The 20,712-nt window shown below is 37.7% G+C and overlaps 1 protein-coding gene across 3 annotated transcripts; it reads left to right on the top strand.

Moving 5' to 3' along the window:
- The first annotated feature begins 1,115 nt into the window (after positions 1 to 1,115).
- Positions 1,116 to 12,892, top strand: LOC113066374 (bifunctional apoptosis regulator). 3 transcript variants are annotated; one of them, XM_026238296.1, is made up of 8 exons: positions 1,116 to 1,190; positions 1,507 to 1,771; positions 4,113 to 4,317; positions 4,414 to 4,577; positions 7,776 to 7,920; positions 11,498 to 11,674; positions 11,757 to 11,950; positions 12,147 to 12,892. In XM_026238296.1, exons 2-8 carry the CDS (start codon positions 1,524 to 1,526, stop codon positions 12,310 to 12,312), a joined length of 1,299 nt encoding a protein of 432 aa, XP_026094081.1. In that variant the 5' UTR covers positions 1,116 to 1,190; positions 1,507 to 1,523; the 3' UTR covers positions 12,313 to 12,892. The 3 variants fall into 3 exon arrangements, with proteins under 3 accessions (XP_026094081.1, XP_026094073.1, XP_026094077.1); XM_026238288.1 differs by having other exon boundaries at positions 11,754 to 11,950; XM_026238292.1 differs by having other exon boundaries at positions 1,125 to 1,190; positions 1,484 to 1,771; positions 11,754 to 11,950.
- The last annotated feature ends 7,820 nt before the right edge of the window (positions 12,893 to 20,712 follow it).

Below are 20,712 nucleotides of genomic sequence, written 5' to 3'. Positions count from 1 at the left end.
GGGCCACTATTGTGGACCATGTTGTCAATCATGGCCTTATCATGGCTGAGGCCAACTGAGTCCAGGGACAGTTGGCGGAAATGTAACCGACTTACTGCATTATCACAAAAGTGATAATCAGTATTGTAAAGTAACCTGACGTGGCCAAGTATGGTACTCAAAGAATCAATTCTTATCTGCTCTAATACAAGATACACAAATTTGTATGGTCCTGTAAAGCAGACAAAAACATGATTAACTAGATATGCAGCTTTGTTGTCTCTCAGGGTGTACTCTGTACTTTGTTGCCAGCTATTTTGAAAATAATGGCTCCTTGTCAAGTTATTTTCAGAGGACTGTAAATCTATATTGCTATACAAGCAGCACATTGTCTACTCTAAAATATATCTGAGTTTAATTTATATACCATTTTCCCTTGAGGAGATATCTTAATATGGTTGCTGAAATGTGAGGGCTGTACTCACTTCTGTGAGATACTGTAGCATACATGAATCACTTCTCAGCAGATCTATACAGGTGGAGCTGGGGAAGGGGGAGGGTTTCTGAAGAAAGCTGCAACTGCTACAGCAAGCACTAATCTCTTATTTTTAAATGACAAGCTCATTGGCTACCGATACAGGAGATAACCAATCAGCTGTGCCATGTGATGATGTCATTGGGATAGATTGAGTTATACCTATTGGACTATGCCATCGGGAGTTTCAAGCCATTCGATAATATGAGAAATTCTGATTTCTTATGATTTTATAATTATTTATTAATTGTACAAATTGTTATATGTTGATGTTATATGTTATATGTTTTTATGTCTGTAACCTTGTTAATTGTGCTGCTGCCTGTCTTGGCCAGGACGCTCTTGGAAAAGAGATTTTTAATCTCAATGAGTTTTATTCTGGTTAAATAAAGGTAATAATAAAAATAAGCCAGAACTCTCTATTTATTAAGAGTCTCCTGTTCACTATATAAAACACTTTGAGTTTAGTGTCAGAAAAGCCTCAATAGTTTGAATATACAGGTATTGTAATGGCATTCAAGTACCTGACAACTCAAATCTAAAACTGAAAGTATTACTGTCAGGTGCCTCTGTGTTTCAGTTTAGTCATGTGCACAAATAGAATACTTTCGTTTTCTGTTTATTCTCGGTCACTTGACGAGACCTGAAGATCTGAAAATCAGCCAACATTTTGACAGTAAGATTTACATTTATAATTATATATAAACATATACACATATATTATTACATACCTACATTTATACACATTGGTGAGGCAGTGGAGAAATGTGTGTTTCATGTGGTACTGTTGTTGGAGGAGATCAAAATTAATGGAAGTACAAAAATATGTGTGTTTGTTATATATATCTGCTAAACAAATCTGTTTGATAGGATGGGAACTTCTGAACTAATTAGTGAAGTTAGAGATGTAACTATAGTTTGATGATCTATCATTGCTTTAACCTGCACATGCTATTAAAACCCTTTCAGTTTTCTGTTCTTTTTTTACTCAGTTCTGTACGAGGGCAAGATGACAGATGAATGCATCACAATAGAGTCGGACCTCAGTGAGTTAGATGAGGACATGGAAGAACTGGCAGCACCTGAGTTTACGTGTCACTGTTGCTATGATGTCCTCGTAGATCCTACCACACTTAACTGTGGCCATAGTTTCTGTCGTCATTGTCTGGCAGAATGGTTACATTCCTCTCAGCGGAACAAGTGTCCAGAATGCAGAGAGAGATGGCAGGGTTTTCCCAGAATCAACATCCTCCTCCGGTGAGAGAACCATTGCAGTCTATACACACACAGCTGATTTTTTGCCAGTTTTGATACCGATTGCCAATTATTATTATTTTTTTAATCAACAAACAAGAAGGTATTAACATACGAGTACATAAACAAGATGTTTATATGGTCTTTTACTGGCAGAACTATCTGCAGTCACTAAAATGCAGTGGTTGCCTGTAATTTTCAATCACAATCCAAAGATGTTCCCCTCCGAGATACATTCCTGTAAACCCCACCTCAATTCAATAATCTGGATTTTCTTCCAATATTATGTGCATGGTGAGGATTAAGCTTACTCTGCCTGCTGCATTATTTTCTTCTTTGCTTTGGTCTTCAGCATCTCTGGCCTTTTACAGACATCGTAATATTTCAACACAAATTACATTCTGGAAAATGAACGCAATGCACTCCAGAGAGCAACCGAAAAAAAGCAAAGACCAGTTGGTTTTACATAAAAATAAATAAAAACCTTTTCAAAATTGCATAAATTGATCGTTTTTATTTAATCTTAAGTTCACACCTGAGACCTTTGTGCCTAAAATGTTCCATGAAGAACCAATTAAGGGCTGCTATATGAAGAATGATTGAGGGTTAAACTGTCTTAAATTCAGATTTGATGGGTGTGAAATATTTTTGGTCACATTACAACTAACATTTCTGCACTCTGAAGTAGCCAATGACTATTTAAAAAATGTGGACAGACCAAAGGTAATATGTTAGAGCCTGAAAGCAGCTGTTTACGGTGGCCAGTGATTGGGGGTTTACATGAATGTTTCTGAAACTGGGCAACTGACTGTCTTCAGAAGTTTCAATTGCATTTTCTTTTCCTCTTACCTCCAAGTAAAGTATTTATTAGTGAATTTGCATTATTATTTAGCCCAACTGCTGTTTTAGTCTCATGTATCATAACTTCACACATCTCAAGTCAGACCATTCTGTTTTTGCTTTAAATCTAATTCAAGTCAAAAACTGCTAATTTTCTATATATATGTATTCTGTTCCATTCTATATGTATGCATCTATATTTAGATAATAATTAAAATGCAGTGGTTATGCAGGAGAAGGCGGCAAATGCATAACATTGCTATCTGCACTTTTGAAAAATGACAAGTAGGTGCTGTGACAATTCCTAGTCAATCTAACACAGTATATGTAGCAATGGAATAGAAAGTGCTAATATTAATGTCATGGGTCAAGTGTTGTCCAAGAAGATGCATCTTTAGCTGTTTCTTGACAATTGCTACGTACTCAGCTGCTTGGATTGAGTTTGGCAGGTCATTCCACCGGCAGTGAACAGTCCAGGTAAACGTCTGTGCAATTTAATTTGTTTATTTGGTGTAAAGAAATGTTAATGCAATTTAAGGTTAAAAAAAAAAAAAAACATTATTTTCCACATAATGTACATTACTGTTGCTCCTCTATGCCTGGCCTTCTGAAATGCGTAGATTTTTACAAAGCAAAAAAAAAAAAAAAAAAAGCGAGGTGTGCTCTGATTGGCCAGCTATCCAGTGCTTTGTGATTGGCCGAATACCTCAAACGTGTGACGGAAATGTTACGAACCTTGTTATACTGTGATGCATGTCCAGGTCAGGACAACAGTGCCACAAAACAAAAACAATAAACCAAGGCTTTTTTCATTGCGTTAACATTTGGGCGGCTTTATGCAAATCTTTTCACATCATGACGTAGACGTGGGGGTGTGAAAGAATGAGCCGTTTTAGGAGGTCGTGGATGAGTTTAACTTTTATAAAGAATATCTCTTTGGGTTTGAGAACAGCTTGTAACACTCCAAAGAGAAAGAAAAACTTGAAATCACATCATATGACCCCTTTAATGCTTCTTTGGGATGGCACCACAGTGTGACTTTCACTGCACAATGCAAGCTTCTGGAAGGCACACAAGTCTGAAGTGGTGAGTTCAGGTATGGGATGCAGAACCAGTGGTTGTTCTGTAGGCAAACATCAGTTTCTTGAATTTGCGACTAATGGTAACCAATGCAATGGGATCAGGAGAGGTGTGACGTGCGCTCTCTTTAGATTGATGAGACTGCTGTTACTGCTGCATTCTGGATCAGGTGCAAAGGTTTGATAGTACATGCTGGAAAGCTTGACAAAAGAGATTTATAATAGTCAAGTCTGGATAAAACAAGAGCTTGGACAACAGGCTGTGTAACATTTGCTGACAGTAAGGGCCTGGTCTTTCTAATGCTGTATAAGACAGTTCTGCAGGAATGGGGAGGTTTAGTAATGTGTTCTGTGAAGTTTAACTGATCATCCATCCAACTTGCTAATTCAAAGCATTATTTAATATTGGCATGTGTGTGATCTAGGGATGCAGTGGAGAAGACGTTTCCGGCTAAGATAAGCAGACGGAGGAGGGCTCTCCAGAGTGACAAGCGTTTCCATTATTTTATCCAGATATTCCAACAGTATGGACAAGTACTGAAACAACAAATCCCTGTATCTGAAGGCCTACAGGAAGCTATACAAACCAGCTTTTGTTCTGGAGTCATTATGGCATTGATCTTCATGGGGGTGAGAAACGCTTTCTCATATTCGTAATCAAAGACTGAAGAGTTCTTGATGGGGTTCAGTTGTGCACAGGACATAACATCTTGTGAATGTTTCTAGGTTGTATTGTTGCGATATCACTGGATGAGTGCTGATTCCGACATCTTGGTCCAAAGGCCAATCAACAGGTGGAAACCCCATGATGTCATTCTGTGGGTGGAGCATCTGGGTCCCTGGACCAATCAGTACAGAGAAATGTTCCAGAGAGCACAAATTAATGGCAGGTGTGCACCATCCACACACACAGAAACACAATTCAAACATTATTACATTGATTTTCATTTTAGTGTCATTTATGTCTTTATTAGTTATTTAAAATAAAATGTCAACATGTCTAGTGAGGGGGAAAAAACAGTATTACAGGGTGTACTGTCTTTTATTCATTATGACAACAATGGTTCTCAAATTAAAATGAACAAAAACTGAATTAAATTGATGCTATTATAATGTTATACCGATTTAGTGTGTAATGTTGCTGTTTGTACATTAAAAAAAAAGATTACAAAACACAAAGTCCACTCCACAGTGAATTATTCTCTATATCAGTAAGTACAGGTAAGTACTTTCTCAAATGCCTGCTTGTAGTCTTGAGTTTTTACTAGTCAGCAGCTCATTTGCATTTAAAAAGACTCACATGAAAAGGGCATGTCATTTTTCTACCAAAAATGAGTGTTTACAGCATGGAATAATAAATGATTTGTGGTGCGTTTTGAGCTAAACCTTCACAGACACACACCAGGCGACTCATTTAATATTTACATCTTATATATTGACTTGAGCGGCATTGGTGGGAACGCCCTGCAGAGACCTTATTATGCACTTGATCTTTACATTTTGTGAAGATTTCTTTAGATTTTTGCTTGGTGCAGAGCCAAAAAATTTGCTGTGTGGTGTTCTGCACCTTTTATAAGTTAAAAAAAAACCTGATCTGAAGATGTATATGACTGATAAACAGACGGACTACCGGAGGTAGCACTGAGCGGGTAGTACAAATAGGCCACACTACTGTCATTAGTCCTGTACCCTGCACAGCTTACAGCAACGCTCCTTCACATCACAATCAAATAAATAAAATGTGGTTTTGGGAGAGACTGGGAGCACTGTCACTGACATGTTTTAAAGCCGTAATCAAAGCCAATGTCTCTTTTTCGATCACTGATTAATTCAGCTGACAAGAATTGAACCTTTTTGAAAACAAACTAACTGGCTTCTCAATTCCAAAGTCCTCCTCCTGCATGAGGACTGCCCCAGCACCAACCTGGCTCATATCCACATACAATATGAATGATCTGAGCGAGGTGCCCCCAAAACAGGGTCTGTTCAAGGAAGTGTTTTAACATGCTAAAAGGGACTTTGACGAAGAGAAGACCAAACAAATTTGACTTTATCCCTCAACAGATCAGTGAGAGGCACCATAACAATAGAAAAATGTATACAAAATGCCCTCTAATACCCCTTGAGGCCTAAAAATCGCATTAACTCTTTTTTTAGTTGTTGGAACTGGAAATTGCTCCAATTTCGCTTGGATTTTCACATTAACCTGCCCTTGCCCAACTATACTGCACAGATAGGTCACGGTCGGCCTCACAAACTCACTTGTGCTCAGAAACCTGCAATCTTCCCAAAAGACTACATACTTTATGCGCCAACACAAACCCCAAGTTTGGTTTACCTGCGAGTTGACGTGTGGTTTTAATATAAGCGGACACATCCCTTTTAACACATGGCCAAAAGAAATGCCTCAACACTCGGTCATACATTTTATCATTGTGTGCCACCTTGAGAACTGCATCAGATCCACTGATCAGACATTTTTGTCAGATTGACATCTGACTTTGAAAACCAATTTGCATACCAGCTGCATATCGCATATCATATTAAATGACTACAGTTGGTGATAACCAACAGTAACCAACCTACCGATTGCCTCTGATATCTACTCCACCACCACCACCTCCCATCACGTGCCTTGTTCTCCTGAGTTTAACTGACTGGTCCATCAGAAAGAGAAATACCCTGTTACAGAGTTGTTACACAAGCCATGATCGAAATTAATGCTGGAGATTTCATTGTTACAGTGCTTATCCACTGGCACGGAGCAGAGCGAGTGCTTTTAATTTATTTATAGAAGCTGAGATTCACGTGCGAGTATGTTTTACTCTATGATGTAATAGTGTGGATAAGTTACATGGTCACAATTACTTTGTCTCTTCTTACAGATCGTTTGTTATGAGTTTTTGATGTAAATCACAGCAGCGTCCATCTATGAGAAATGTACGCTGTCAAACATACACAAGCAATCATATCAGTGGCCGTTTACTTCTGAGTCTAGAATCCTCCACGACTATTCAAACAGAGCACAGACAACACAAGTAATGTAACTCCTGACTCTGAGCTGAACTGGTGTATCTAATATAATTTTAACCTCATTGAGGAACTCAATGCGAGGGTTAATTACGTGATTGATGGTTGTTCATGTCTATGCGATTTAACGTATTGCTGTAAACTTGGGATTCCATATTTCCATTCTCTTAAACTCATCTTTTCCTAACTTTCGATCTTCCTGCAACTTGTGTGAATGTGTGAGTGCGTGCGTTTATGTGTTAGATTAGTTTATATGTCTTAGATTTATCTAATAAAGCCTTATTCATATTGAAAAGAGAAGTATCTTGTGTTTTGTTCTTACAAGTTAATGTCTTAAACTGCCGATCTTGTTACTGTGCTAATTGATAGTGTTTCACTATAGTTTGGATGATAAACGGCTCGTTCAGTGAATCGCAGGGCGTCTCAGTAATCAGCTGTGAAACAGTGATTCTGTTCAAATTCCCTTTAAAATCTTAAATGATTCCCTTTGAGCTAAATTCACCTGTTTCCCTTACAGGGGGTTTAAAAACAGCACAGAAATTACTTTATTACTTCAATATTATGATGCTTTTTTGATGTAAAATTCTTGATAAAATTATAAGTGGACCTCAGAGAACAGTACAAAATAAAAAACAAAGACAGTTCATGACCGTTTTAATGACAGCTGAGATCCTACAGTGTTACATATGGATTGTGTTTGTACTTGTATTATAAATCGCACAGTGTACACCTGACATTAGGTGGTTAGTAATTTGACTCTCCCATTGTGAATATGAGATCAAGTCAATACTGCAGTGTTGCAACTACAGTACAGAAATATATCTTTTAATGGTTTTTGAAACAAATGCTTGCCAAAATCAAAGTCAGTCCAACACATTTTGAAATTTGAGACTTCAATCATAGATTCAAAACTAATGAAAACAGAACCACTAGAAAGCTAATTAGGAATAAAATAATTTGAAACTATATTATGCTCCATGTATACACTTGTTACAACAGTTAAAGGTAACTTATCACCAATGATATGTATGTGTTTTGGTGTTTTGTTTTTTTCCCAGTTTGTTAGCTCATCTCAGAGACGAAGACCTGTCCGCTGCTCCATTCAATGTTAATAATCCATCACACAGACAGGTCATACTGGAGGAAATCCAGAAAATCAAAGAGCTCAAAGTCAAACAACCACAAAACCTCTGGGAGTACAAGGTGTGTCTTTTGTTTTTCTGGTTATTATCAGTTTTGCATTCAATAAAGTGCTCAGTCATATCAAGATTTTCAATGAGAATTCTCAAAAGTCACTAAAAGTCTGCATTGGTCTATTGCAAATAAATAGTCAACAGTTGTGCTATTTCTAATACCTGTTTGTTTGCTAAACCTAAATTAAGTAACCTCAATCATCAACGATGTGTGACCTTGCCACTTGGCAAGTAATTTGGAGCTCATAGGAAGAGTAATGTGAGGACTTTATCTCCTTGTGCAAATAATCCTATAGCCAAGAACCTCTGTTGTACTGATTTTCTTGAGCCTGGAGCAAATTCTCCTACCTCTGTTGACCCATTGTGTGGAGGTTTTTACTTCCCCTTTGAGGGAATTTCTACATTGTGTCAGAATGCTTATGTGTCAGGAATGCTTCTGCATGTCTCATATTCAATACTCTGGAATTTGTGAAGGATACTCCACTGCCCACATCCACACTTGACCTGTGTGTGGTCTGTATAAAAAAGAAGTGTGTACAAACAGCTCTCAAGGGAGCTGGCTGTGTTGATTGTGAGTGTCTGCCAGGAAAAATCCCCAAACCTGTCTGTCTTTGTGGTTTGGATCTGGTGGCTTGAATTGTCAGAGGAACTTGAGGTGGGATGTTCCTTTCTCAGTTCTCACCTGGTGGTGTTAGGCCCTGATGTTGTTAGCCTCAAGGCAAGAAAGTTTAAGGCTTCGCCCTTCTTTCTCCCCAGCTTACAATGAGATTGTGACCCATGCCTGTAGCCAAATCTTGTAATCCTTTCCCCATCCATATAATTTGTCCTTTGCTTTAAAATATTTTTTTTGATTGTGGAATAGATTAACTGGGGTATGGGGCATTGAAGTTACACTGGACATTTTTTTGACACTGAGATTAGATTCATTTCACACGTGCTTCAGATGCAGACCAAGACATAGGCCATTCTGACATAGGAACCAGGGTTACATTTGTAACCTAGACATTTTACTGTTAGAAATGTCCTCCTCTCAATTTTCTCTTAAGAGTTGCAGTGCACTACAAGGCTTGTGTCCATAATATAACTCAATTCAAAAGTTCGCACTTACATATAATCAGAAGTGCAAAACTAAGCATATTTGGCGTGCTGTCATGAGGGTGGGCTCCGAGCTCGGAATATAGCCCAAACCCAGAGAAATCCCAGAAGAAGCAAATGAGCATGCAGCAGCCAGGGAACAAATTTGTCTTTAACCCCACAAAATTGCATTCAACGAAGAAAAATTGGTTGGAATTTGCCAGAAGCCAGGGTGACTAGGACAGCCCATGCAGCATTCGACAGGAACTTGCGGCTTGCAGCATTGAATGGGTGAGCCCTGCTGGTGAATAAAGAGCACGATGCCAAATTAGATGGAGGACTCTCACTGCTTCCAGTGGGAGTAGCAGCTCACTGCATTGGACTGGGGGAGCACTACCTGAATTGGGTCTGCTTGATTGAGTTCGAAGACCAGCGCAGCATCCAATGGGAATGGGGAATCTTGGATGGGTAGGCCCCACCTGTAAACAGTTGGGAGAGCTCAACCAGCATTTCGGAGTGGCAGAGAAGATTTTGGTCAAATTAGCCATGTCGCTGCCTCCAAACAGGGAGCCCACACTGCATCATGAACAGGTGCACCTTGTAAATAAAAATGGCGAACTCTCCCTGCATTCGAACAGGGGGCTCAACCAGCTCTTCACGGGGTGGAAATAAGTGTAGCGCATGAACAGGGGAGCACGTGGTTATTGTTGTTATTATTATTGGTCGGACTTTATGAGTATAGTATTAAATTAAAAGTACAAGAGAAAATGAGAAAGAGCTCACTGCAGCTGCAGTGGGAAAATTGAAGTCAAATTCAATTGATCAAATTTCCATGGTTTATTTACGACAATTCTTCTCATAGCTATTGTCCGTCAAGATGGAATGACAACGGCTTTGAGAGCTTGTTGTGTTTTTGTTATTTTTTTTGTACCTGTCATTATATTAATTTGTAATTTTGAACAGGAGTCGAGGATTTGTTGGGTAAACATTTTTGAAATCCACCTGACAAGCTGTGTCCAAACTAATTTCACTAGAAACCTCCAGCTAGTTGGAAATAAAATCAGCAGGACGTTGCAACTCCAGAGACAGGATTGGACACGTCTGTCTTAAACGCCAAAAAGATTTTAAGAGTAACATTTTAAATTTGGTCACCCAATCATACTGCGCATGCATGATTCAGCATGAAGCCGACTGACTCACAGCGTGTCTGAACCAAACTGATTCTTTTGATGATTGATTCTGAACTGATTCTGTGCTAATGTTATGAGCGCGGGTAAACCGAGATCTTGAATGAAGGGCAATCTGACGAAATGTAAGTTCATTTAATAAAAAATACATCGCAATGCACTATGTATAGTAAGTGGATCAGGGTTTCTGTGCTGATGACACTTAATTTATTTACTTTATATCTTCAAGACTTAACCCTTGTGGATTGTTCAAATTCACTACCCTTTCGAGTTGTTCGGGATGAAAACATCCACTCAATTAAACTTTGCAATCAAAAAATGTTGTTATAATGGAAGTCAATGGGGCAAAAACAGCCACCAACAACAAATTAGGGAGAAAAAATGTAAAACTAATGCTGCACAAAAGCTAACAATACATCAAAGCCAATCTTGTTACTAATCTTGGATATGCCCAAGACTGTGAACTGGATATTTTTTTTTTACCTTTTATCACAATCACTTTTTATATTGAAAATATGTAATTTTGCGTTTTTTTTCTCCCCAAATCAGTGACATCATTTATGAACTTGGTAATTAAAAAGTTAAAATCTTGGAATTTTTTTCAAAATTTGCTAGTTTTGATCAGGACTGAGGTTGATTAATAGATTTATGCAAAAATGTGAAAAAAATATTTATCTGATACATTTTTACAGCAGTTTAATTTAGTGGATGTTTTCATCCACAAACATCCCGAAAGGGTAGTGAATTTGCCCACAGTGCACCATTGAGTTTTTGAAAAATGTCAAAAATATTTTTCCCAAAATAAGATCAAACACAGAAAAAATTGTGGCCAAAATAAGACTCAACTTTACCCCCTAGTGGACGAAAACTTCCCCAACAACCCACAAGGGTTAAATCCTCGTATGCACATTATTGCTGTTACTGTAATTGGGTGCGTGGTTGCAAAACTTAATTGTAAACTTTTCATGATTATGAGTATTTAACTGACTAAAGTTGATTACTGACTTTATATGTTTGAATGTTTGATAGACGTGACACCATTACGTCATTGCCAATGGCGTCATTACTTCGAGCGTAAAAGAACCGCTGAACCGTTTTTTTCAACCGGTTTATTGAATCGAACCGTCCAAAAGAACTGGTTCGCGGAGAAGAATCAAACTTCCCATTACTATCACAAAAGTTTTTTCATTTATTTGTCATATGTTTTGTACTCCATTCTTTTGTAACTGCTTTATTAAAACTTTGATTAAGAATATGTACTGCCTATTCTTTTAATGGATAATTACTCTTGTAATTGTGGGTGTATAATTCTCTTTCCTGGTCAAGGCTGCAAATTTAGGAAAATCACTGTTTCTCCAGTTTGGTCTGAGAGAATTTCCACGTCTCACTTTTCTCTACTTGTACCTGTTTGATTATGAAGAAACCTTTTTACCCTTCATACACACTTGCTGTCCTGCACGTATAACTAAAGCAATGGAGGACATCCCACCTGACAACATGCTGGTTGGTGTCCTAGAACTCTCCCCATTGTAAACTTATAACTGTTGAAATATTAGAATAGTAAGTAACTGTGTGTTTATAGCAGGAGCCAAGCCAACATCAGTGGGTGAACTTTCGCTTGAAGGTTTGTCTGATGCCCTATCTGCTACTGATCGACTTTGCTTGGCAATGGCTGAGCGTTCATTACTGGATATCATGGATTGTCATTGGAAATGCCATGGTAATGACAGTAATGGAGTATATTTATGTCTGGACACTGTGGAGAAGACGACAGATGAGGTACACATATACATATTCTATATACATAACACTGTACATACTGTAAATACAGTGTAGTTATGTGGGTTTTGTTTGATTCGATCACAAATGACTTAGATAACCTGAAAGATCTTAAAACACTAATGATTCATAAACAATATCACATTACACTCCATATCCACAAGTCAAATACTGTGTGTTTGTGTGTTTATTTCAGTACTCTTCCTAAGATGATTCTGCAGAAGACGTTCAATATGTTCTTCGTTGTGCTGCTGTGGCCTCTGATGCCTCAGTTCTTTTGTGACTTTGAATTCTACTGTGGACTCTTTTTCAGCTCATTCATTTATATCGGTGTTCGGAAATCTTTTTTTAACCTTGCATAGCAATAAAGACCAAACATTTTAGGATTTTTTTTTTTTTTTAAGAGTCAGCTAATTTTACATACTACGGTACAATAGCTATTTCATTACAAAATACATAAGCATAATTTTCTTTTAATGAAATAGCTTATTTTACATAAATATTATTATGATTTGTGGTCAGATTTACTATACTGAAAGATAATTATTGTTAAAAAGAAAAAGTATATTATGGAATATTCTTATGAAATGTGATTACATTACAAGTTTCCACAGTTTTCCTAAGTAATGAATTCATTTCTCATTCAATAATCATTATTGTGTGGTTGAGTAATTTGATTAATACTCATGATTTCTGTATTTTTACTATCATTGCTGGAGTTTCTGTATTTACTAATTTGTGAGACCCCATTCACAAAAATGCTGTTGTCCCTTTTTATTTATCATATTTATCATAACAAGTACATTGTACTGGTAGTTTCTCCTGACAGCTATACTATTCTCACATTTATAACGTGTCGATTTTATAAAATAGTACTAGAAGTAACTATGTTTTAGTGTGTGGCCATCTCTCTATTATGACTTTACTGTCAAGGAAAATTTTTGTAACCGTTTCATTGTCTATTTCTATATTACTTTTATGTTCAATAAAATATTTTTACAATAATATCTTTACTGTCCTCTTTTATGTTTCTAAATTATGGTCTAATTGATTGCAATTTGCACAGACCTATTGTTGTAATATTATGATTTACTTTTATTGTCCATTTATACTGAGGCTGATGTATGAAATTACAAATAGTGTGTAGTCATCACTTGAATCATCATGTAAATAAGTATTTAAATTCTAGCTTCTTCTAAGAAAATAATTTACTCTGTAATAAAACAACATGTCAAAGTGAATACTGAACATCAGTTCTCAGAATCTGCAGAAAAATATCTTCAAGTGTCAGCTTAATGTTGTGAATTAAAATAGAGTACTAGTAGTGAGAATGTCTAATATAATGTCTTATTCATCCTAATAACAACAGGAAATGTAAATATTAATTTATTGTGCTGTTTAGCCATAACCCTTAAATGCATACCTGGGGTCTTAGCGATCCAGGACATCATTAACTGTTAGGTAGCAACTCCCAACTTTTTACTCAATGTCTGATATTATAGTGGGAAAAAAACGATTGACTCCAGTTAAAAAAAATCATGCACGGGATGAGTGTGTCTCCAATAATACTGCTATTTATTCCAGAGAAGCAGAAACTGCCATTAAATTACATAAAGCACACTGATGTAGAGTGCCCGTTACGTTGTGTAAGGCAGGGAAACAAAGGAGGCTCAGAGAATCTTTGCAATAAGGAACTTTTAATTGAAATTGAGGAAACGTGCTGAGACAGGGCACCTGAGACAGGAAACCAAATGAACATAGAAGACAGGCTTATAAAGGAGCACAAATTATAAAACTAAATTAACATGGCTGGAGACAAATCAACATGGCCATGACGGAGCATGCATTGCAGGGAGCTATGGTGGTGCAGGGAGCTCAGGGGGCCATTGATTTTTGGACTGGCCAGCGCTCCTGGGCTGAGGACGAATGTGGAGCTTTGGAAAGTTCCTGGAGACACCCTGGCTTTTGAAACATTTAACTTGAGTTACGGTACTCTGCCTTTTTTAGTTGTATTCAGTATATAGTTATGGTGTGTTTATGGGGTGGACTGGACTGGGAAAAAAATTCAGACTGGAAAATTCAAACACATACAAACCTGACATGACATAAAAACATTTTAAAAAAAAAGGTTTAAATCTTTAATTTGGGGACATGCAAAATAATTAAAAGTTCTCTCCTGAACTGCACCTTCACTTCCATTTTTCTCTTCAGTCTCTTTATTTTGCCCTGTTATCCATCTCTCTCATGACTTTAATACTCAAGATTGAACAAAACTATACTTTACAATACGATATTCTACAATATCTTTATAGAAAAATCCTAATACTGTACACGAGTCATGTTTTTCCCTTACAAAAATTTACCATGCTTTTATTAGCCTATATAAAAGTAAAAAAAAAATTTTTTTTTTTACAAATGGATTTGTATTTATTTTTAAATAAATTATTTTACAAATGTATTTTACATTTTTGTTTACCACAGTTAAACAATAGTAACCATTTTCTCTGAATTTATAGTTAAATATTAAAATGTTAATTTTCGTAAGGGTTGTGTTGTGTCTGTCGTAGCTCCCCCTAAACCTATATATAAAAAAAAATCTGAATTTTCTTCAGCTAAACTACTACTGTAACATTACAACAGGTAATAATGATGTCCTTTATATAATATTTTGAGTGATAACTGATGAGCAACTTGCTGCTGCAATCTTTTACAGATATAACTGACCTGAAACCCTGAACAGAAGTTCTGCTTCTCTGCTCCAGCTTGTGCTTCCACAGTCCATTCTATTCTCTCTCTTGCATTGATTACTCTGAGTCTGATCCAAACCGTTTGGCGGAGGCGCGCGAGTCATGACTAACACTTCATGACTTATTAGAAATGTAATTATCAAATGGCGGATTCGCAAATGATCGATTTAGTACTTTTGGCGTGCACTTATACAATATTAAAATAGAGGGCCGAATCATCTGCCAGGCCACCGGGAATTGTCAGAGCATAGGTTCAGAGCTGTCATATATCAAAACTTTTTAGTGCTTTCAACCACATAATGTTTATTTTAGGTTTCAGACATATAAGTACTAAAAAAACAATACATTTAGAGTTTGTATAATACACACTGATGTCAAAGGAAGAGACAATAATAATCCTTTCCATTATAATTAGACACGTTATTTTATTCATATCAGATACACATGTGTAAGTAACTTTAAAGTTTACTTTATTCTTCTCCCAGTTCACCAGCCACTTACTTTTAAGTATTTGGGGAGAAGTGGATGAATTCACGTGTTGTAAATCCAACAGATCCGATTCTCTGAACTGCGTCACAAACTAAGATGCCGTCGCGCATACAGCTCAACTAACGGGATCGTTATAAAGGTGTTTTAAAACATTCTGATTTTCAAGAGACCGCCAAGACCTGCGGTAACAACCCTCACGAGCCTGCCGCTCCTTCATGCAATGCTGCTAGCACTGGTGGTGGATTTAGCATGCTAGCAGCATTTGAGGAGCCTTTCCAGCCATCTAACTTTGTTTTTGCTAGTAGACATTTTGGAACAGAAACTTTCAATCGTGCATTCACACCAGCTTGGTTTAACAAATGAAAGGGGCTGCATTACGTGACTGAGACCAATCGAGTTTTGTCTTTTGCTTGTCTGAAAGCAATAGAAAAAAAACTTAGCAATGCAGACAGTTTTAGGGTAGACAACCCATTCGTGTCAGGCGGCTTTGGAAACTGGCGTAAAGCCACTGCAAAATTCAAGGAACATGAACGATCAAAGTTACACATGGATTCAGTTCAAAGACACGCTGCTTTGGGTAATGTGCCTATCAATGCCCTCCTGTCTAATGCTCTTGCCGAACAGCATTATTTTCGATTGTGGTACACTGTTGCCAACGTTTTCTTGCCAACATACTGTTATAGTATTTAAACATTATTATCCTTGTGAGACCAATAATTTTCAGCTGTAGTATATATGTTTTTAGGGCTTTAATGTTACAGACACCAAAGGGGTCAGACATTGGACTTGATCTGTAGTTTGTTTCTATATTTTTTTCTAGCTGATAAGCCTGAGCATGATTTGTATGAAAAGTTTATTATAAATGTTTATGAAATTAAATACTTGCATTGGCTTCGAACATTTTTTTCTCTCTATAGGACAACTGAAGTCCACTAGAGGGAGCCACAGCATAAGAAATGGTGCAACTTCCCTCATTTACTTTAGTTTTCACATACTTAATTTTCCTTTTCGCACCACATATTTGTGTGAAATATGGTGTAAAAGTGATTTGTGCATCTGTAGAGGACACGGCAGGGCACTGTTCAGAGATCAGTGAATTTGTGAAACTTGACAAACTATATATCGTTGGAAGGGTCTAAGACTCCCAAATATATATTTTACTAATGTTTTTTGTTAAAAATTATGTAGGAAAATTAATTTATGACAAGAGTGCACCCTCAAAAATCTCCATTATAACAGGAGTTTTGACCTTTGTTTAAAAAAACATATCAAGTTGCCTTTTTCCCGACCACATTTTAGAAATCATCAGAAATTATATAACAACTGAAAACTTAAAATCTCAACATTCATCCTTTAAAACCAGACACTGAATTACCATGTAAATGGTACATCAATATCATGTTACATAATGTTTTCATTCATGAATAATAAAAATTTAAGTTTGGATCGTGCACTATACAGTCTATGTTCAGAAATGTGCGTGACAGTTAAGGGGTTAATCAAAATGCATTTGACAAGTCAGAATGCGTTCTGAAGAAAACAAACCAGACGCTGTGATCGCTGCCTGAAGGATTCATTTGTTTGGACTGAAAATACAGTTTTTAGTTCATTTTTCATGAGTTTATAGGGGACCACGTGAGTAATTGCAGTTGTAGCTGTTTGCTTTATATATTACTTGATTTATTTCTGCCTGATAGTACAGTAGAAGGCTTGAAGGAAAACGGGTTCATTTGTAGTGATCTGTTATAAACAGCTTGGAATAATGGAAACGGTTAAGCCCCTCCCACTGAAGGCAATAGGATGACACTCATCAGTCTCTGATTAATTTGCATATCAGAGGTATAAATAGTCCAACTGCTGCTGGTGCTATCATCTGTCCGAGCAAGCTAATTCCCGGGATGACGTTGAATCTGCGTCAGGTCGAGTCCAGAAAAGGATGGATGTCCAGTCCTGCTAAAGTGCGAAAAGAGAGTGAAGACGCTGGGGAGGGATTCGTTTTTGACGCATCGCCCAGAAAGCTGTCTAAGAACAGTTCTGCGTTCTTTGCGAGTCACAGAGCTGACGTTTCAGAGCCATATCTTGTTCTGTTCATGGACTAAATGAAAAGTCAACTAATGTCGTGTTTGTGCTTTCTTTAGGTGAGAGAGGTCCGTGTGAAGGTTGCGCTGCAGGCCTCCGTGAGCAGAGTCATTATGATCAGCAACTCAGACTATGAGCTGAAAGAGGTGCAGATCTGCGACAGAATGGTGGATGTAAAGCTGACTTTGTTGGACAGCTTCGTCAACGCTGCTGAGGCCGGCATCTCCCACGCCTTCAAGAACCTTTCTACCAGAGAGTGAGATGGGTGCCTTTGCCTCTGTACCTGTCCGTCCAGCAGTATCGAGCAGATCGCGGACTTTGAGGTGGCTGAGGGAGCAACCAGCGTGGAAGATGAAAGATCAACGGCGCTTTTCAGTGACACAATAAAGGGCATAGAAGTCACGATACAACGTCGGTGTTCTGTCTGCCACTACAAGCAGAGGGAGTTCATGGAAAAGTCGATGCAAAGGTGTAAGAGCTGCAGTCTTTCTCCACCAGTTTTGGCGGTAAAGCCACGGTCTCCACTGCGAGCGGCGATGAAACGGTGCAACTATCCAGCCTGGCACTTTCCACCTACCTGCGTGGTAGTAAAAAAGAATTTACCAAAATAAAGGCCCTTATATGTAAACTTATATCACCACCTCAATATATAATGAGTTTCTATTTTATTTGTGTCTCCATGTTTTAACTTCATCTAGCCTAGTTTAAAAATATATATGGTAGCTTTCTGCCTTTTTGCCTCAGTTGATTCACGTGTTTTTAAGCCTTACCGCTTGTGTTTGGATGCTTTAATGTTCAAATCAAAAAGACGTGGAAAAGCTGAACGGAGAAGCTGGTTACCTGCGCGCTGTGTTAGGTCAGCACGCGGAGAGAGCCGCTTATCACGGACAGCGACACTGAACCAAGCTCTCTTCTGCGAAGTTCTCCTCGAAGTCCCTCCTGCACCTTAACGAACAAATACAAATCGCAGTTTGAACAAACAAAAAGATGTGAAAGAGCCCAATTCAGTACCGCGGTGTTCTGGTGTTCAGGCTCACGCAGAGAAAGGCGTCTCAAAACACTTGAACATCGAATTTGTTTATTTTTGCTCTTGTTGCCGACAAATACATACAAAATATGTCAAAATACCCTTCTTGGAAAGTATGCTCAAAAACTGTCAGTTATTTCTTAAGTGAAAGTAAACGGTTGAGGAAAAAAATGGGATGTGTATTATATTGAATGCGTTCGTCGTCTCTTAAAGTGACCGCGCCTAATTTAGCTACTCGCTGCTGTAATGTTAATCCAAGAAAATGAAAGACAGAAAATTACTGCCTGCTCTTGATTTAATTACTTTGTAGTTTTAACAAGAATTAATGCACAGCCAAACCAAACATTATTCAGACACCAGATATAATTTTTGATATATATATATATATATATATATATATATATATATATATATATATTTACTAGTAGGAACAGGACACTATAATACACTATATATAGTGAGTATAGCAAAATTAAGCGAACTGTAACATATTATACTGATCATATATGGGTGTGACAGTGTCACGCTTATAACTTATAGAAAGTAGTAAGTGGTGCTTTGCATACCACCCCCCAAGGGCTGGTGCTTGATGTCGTGTTGGTAATAGAAATATTGTGGAGGTAGTAAAAAAGGTAGTAAATTCATCTCTATGATTCCTGCATATACCCTGAGGATCATTTTTGGCAGTCTCCGCCAGTTGATCTGGACGGTTTCCTCCTGTCCATCCAGCCAGCAGATGCCGGGCGGGCACAACCCTGCACAGATTACCAAAAGAGAAACAGCATTAAGGGACCAGTGGATGGAGTTTATTTTTACAGAGCATCAACGGAGTTGTGCAAGTGTTTTTGTTTGTTCCCTGCATTTCGAAGATGCTTGTTTTACAAACAAGGCCCAGTTTGACGCCGGATTTGCATATCGTTTATTTCTTAAGGATAATGCAGTCCCAACGAAAAAGGGTCACGATCGTGTGTTGGAACCGCAGGCGGTGAGTAAAACTGCTTCAAATATCTCTGTGTTGTTAACTTAGCTATCGGCGCATGAGCACATCAAGTAAACAACATGCGATGTTGGCATCAAACTGCACTTTCCACATGTACAGTTTAAAAAAAAATAAAAATAAAAAAAAGACGACATAAAGTGGAACTTAGTCATTTTCCAAACCCGCTAAGCAAATATATACAGTTTCAGTACATACCACATAGAGACGTCGCTGCTGCTGCTCTCGTTCAGTTTCAGCCTCTGGATCTGATTCTGGATCATAAATAAACGGCTGAATCTGACTGTAAGCCATGGTTTGTTCTGGATGATGGTTTTTTCCTCATGGTAATGTCACAGCTTCCAAACGCTCTCAACGCAAAAGCCTACTGGCGCTCGTGATTCTTTAGCTCCTTTAGCCGGTCGTGTTTTTCCGGGAAAAAATGGTACAGACTATCTTTCTCTTATAAATATAATAAAACTAAAGACTTTTTGGAGATATGAAGGATGCAGTACTACTCATACTACTCAATATAGGTACTCAAGATTAACAGGATATTGAGTGAAAACAAGCATTTCACCCCCCCTTTAATAAATGGGTGTAGGAGCACATGATGGTCACAGGAGTGCGCACTTCTGACTAAAAAGAAATGACTAGTGACCCCCCGGTCATTTTGCACCCTAGACAACTGCCTATGCCATGGCCGGCCTTGATTATAAGCTACAGAACACTTTAACAGCCAATGATATTTACAGCAGGGGAGACTGGACTGGTTCTTACAGTTTAGTGTTAATCATTTAACTTGGCCAGTTACATTTATGTTAAAGGAGCTGTATGTAAGAAATCTATTGTGATGTGTCACTGATGTGTCACTAGACATTAAGAAATCATGTTAATTTCAAATACTTATATCACTGACAACAGTAGTCCGGCCAGGATATTGTCATTTAAAAGTGGACTTGCAACCCTCAACTGATGTTGTTGTTGTCATTTTGTGTTTTGGCCTGACGCGCCTCCCTCCACCTATCTACCAATCACGAAATCAGTAGTGTTTCGGGATCCGTGTTGCCAGCTCTCTCTTTAGTTTATTTCACAAAGTATTATTTTCTACTCATTTTGTTTATCATTTGACTAATATTAACGTGCAAGTTCAGGGTTTTGGTCCTTGAAAGTTACATGGTTCAAGGTAATTTAAATATACACTGTGTATGTTTCTCAAATAAAAGTTCAGAAAGATGTAATGCATTGTTTTTAATATGACTCATCATACACTGTGTCTTTTAAGAGAACACAAGAACTAGAGAGAAAATATACATATATTTTTAAATCACTAACAATTTGCTAAATTTTTCTACTACACACAGATTCACTTTATCAACTAGACCAAATCAACCCGTCTACATCCAATTCAGGGTCATATAAAAAGAAACAGGTTTGGAACAAC

Source organism: Carassius auratus, chromosome 4 (assembly GCF_003368295.1).
Source record: "Carassius auratus strain Wakin chromosome 4, ASM336829v1, whole genome shotgun sequence".
NCBI classification, from domain to species: domain Eukaryota; kingdom Metazoa; phylum Chordata; class Actinopteri; order Cypriniformes; family Cyprinidae; genus Carassius; species Carassius auratus.
The sequence above is the reverse complement of the archived record's forward strand: the minus strand, read 5'-3'. Positions and strand labels throughout refer to the sequence as shown.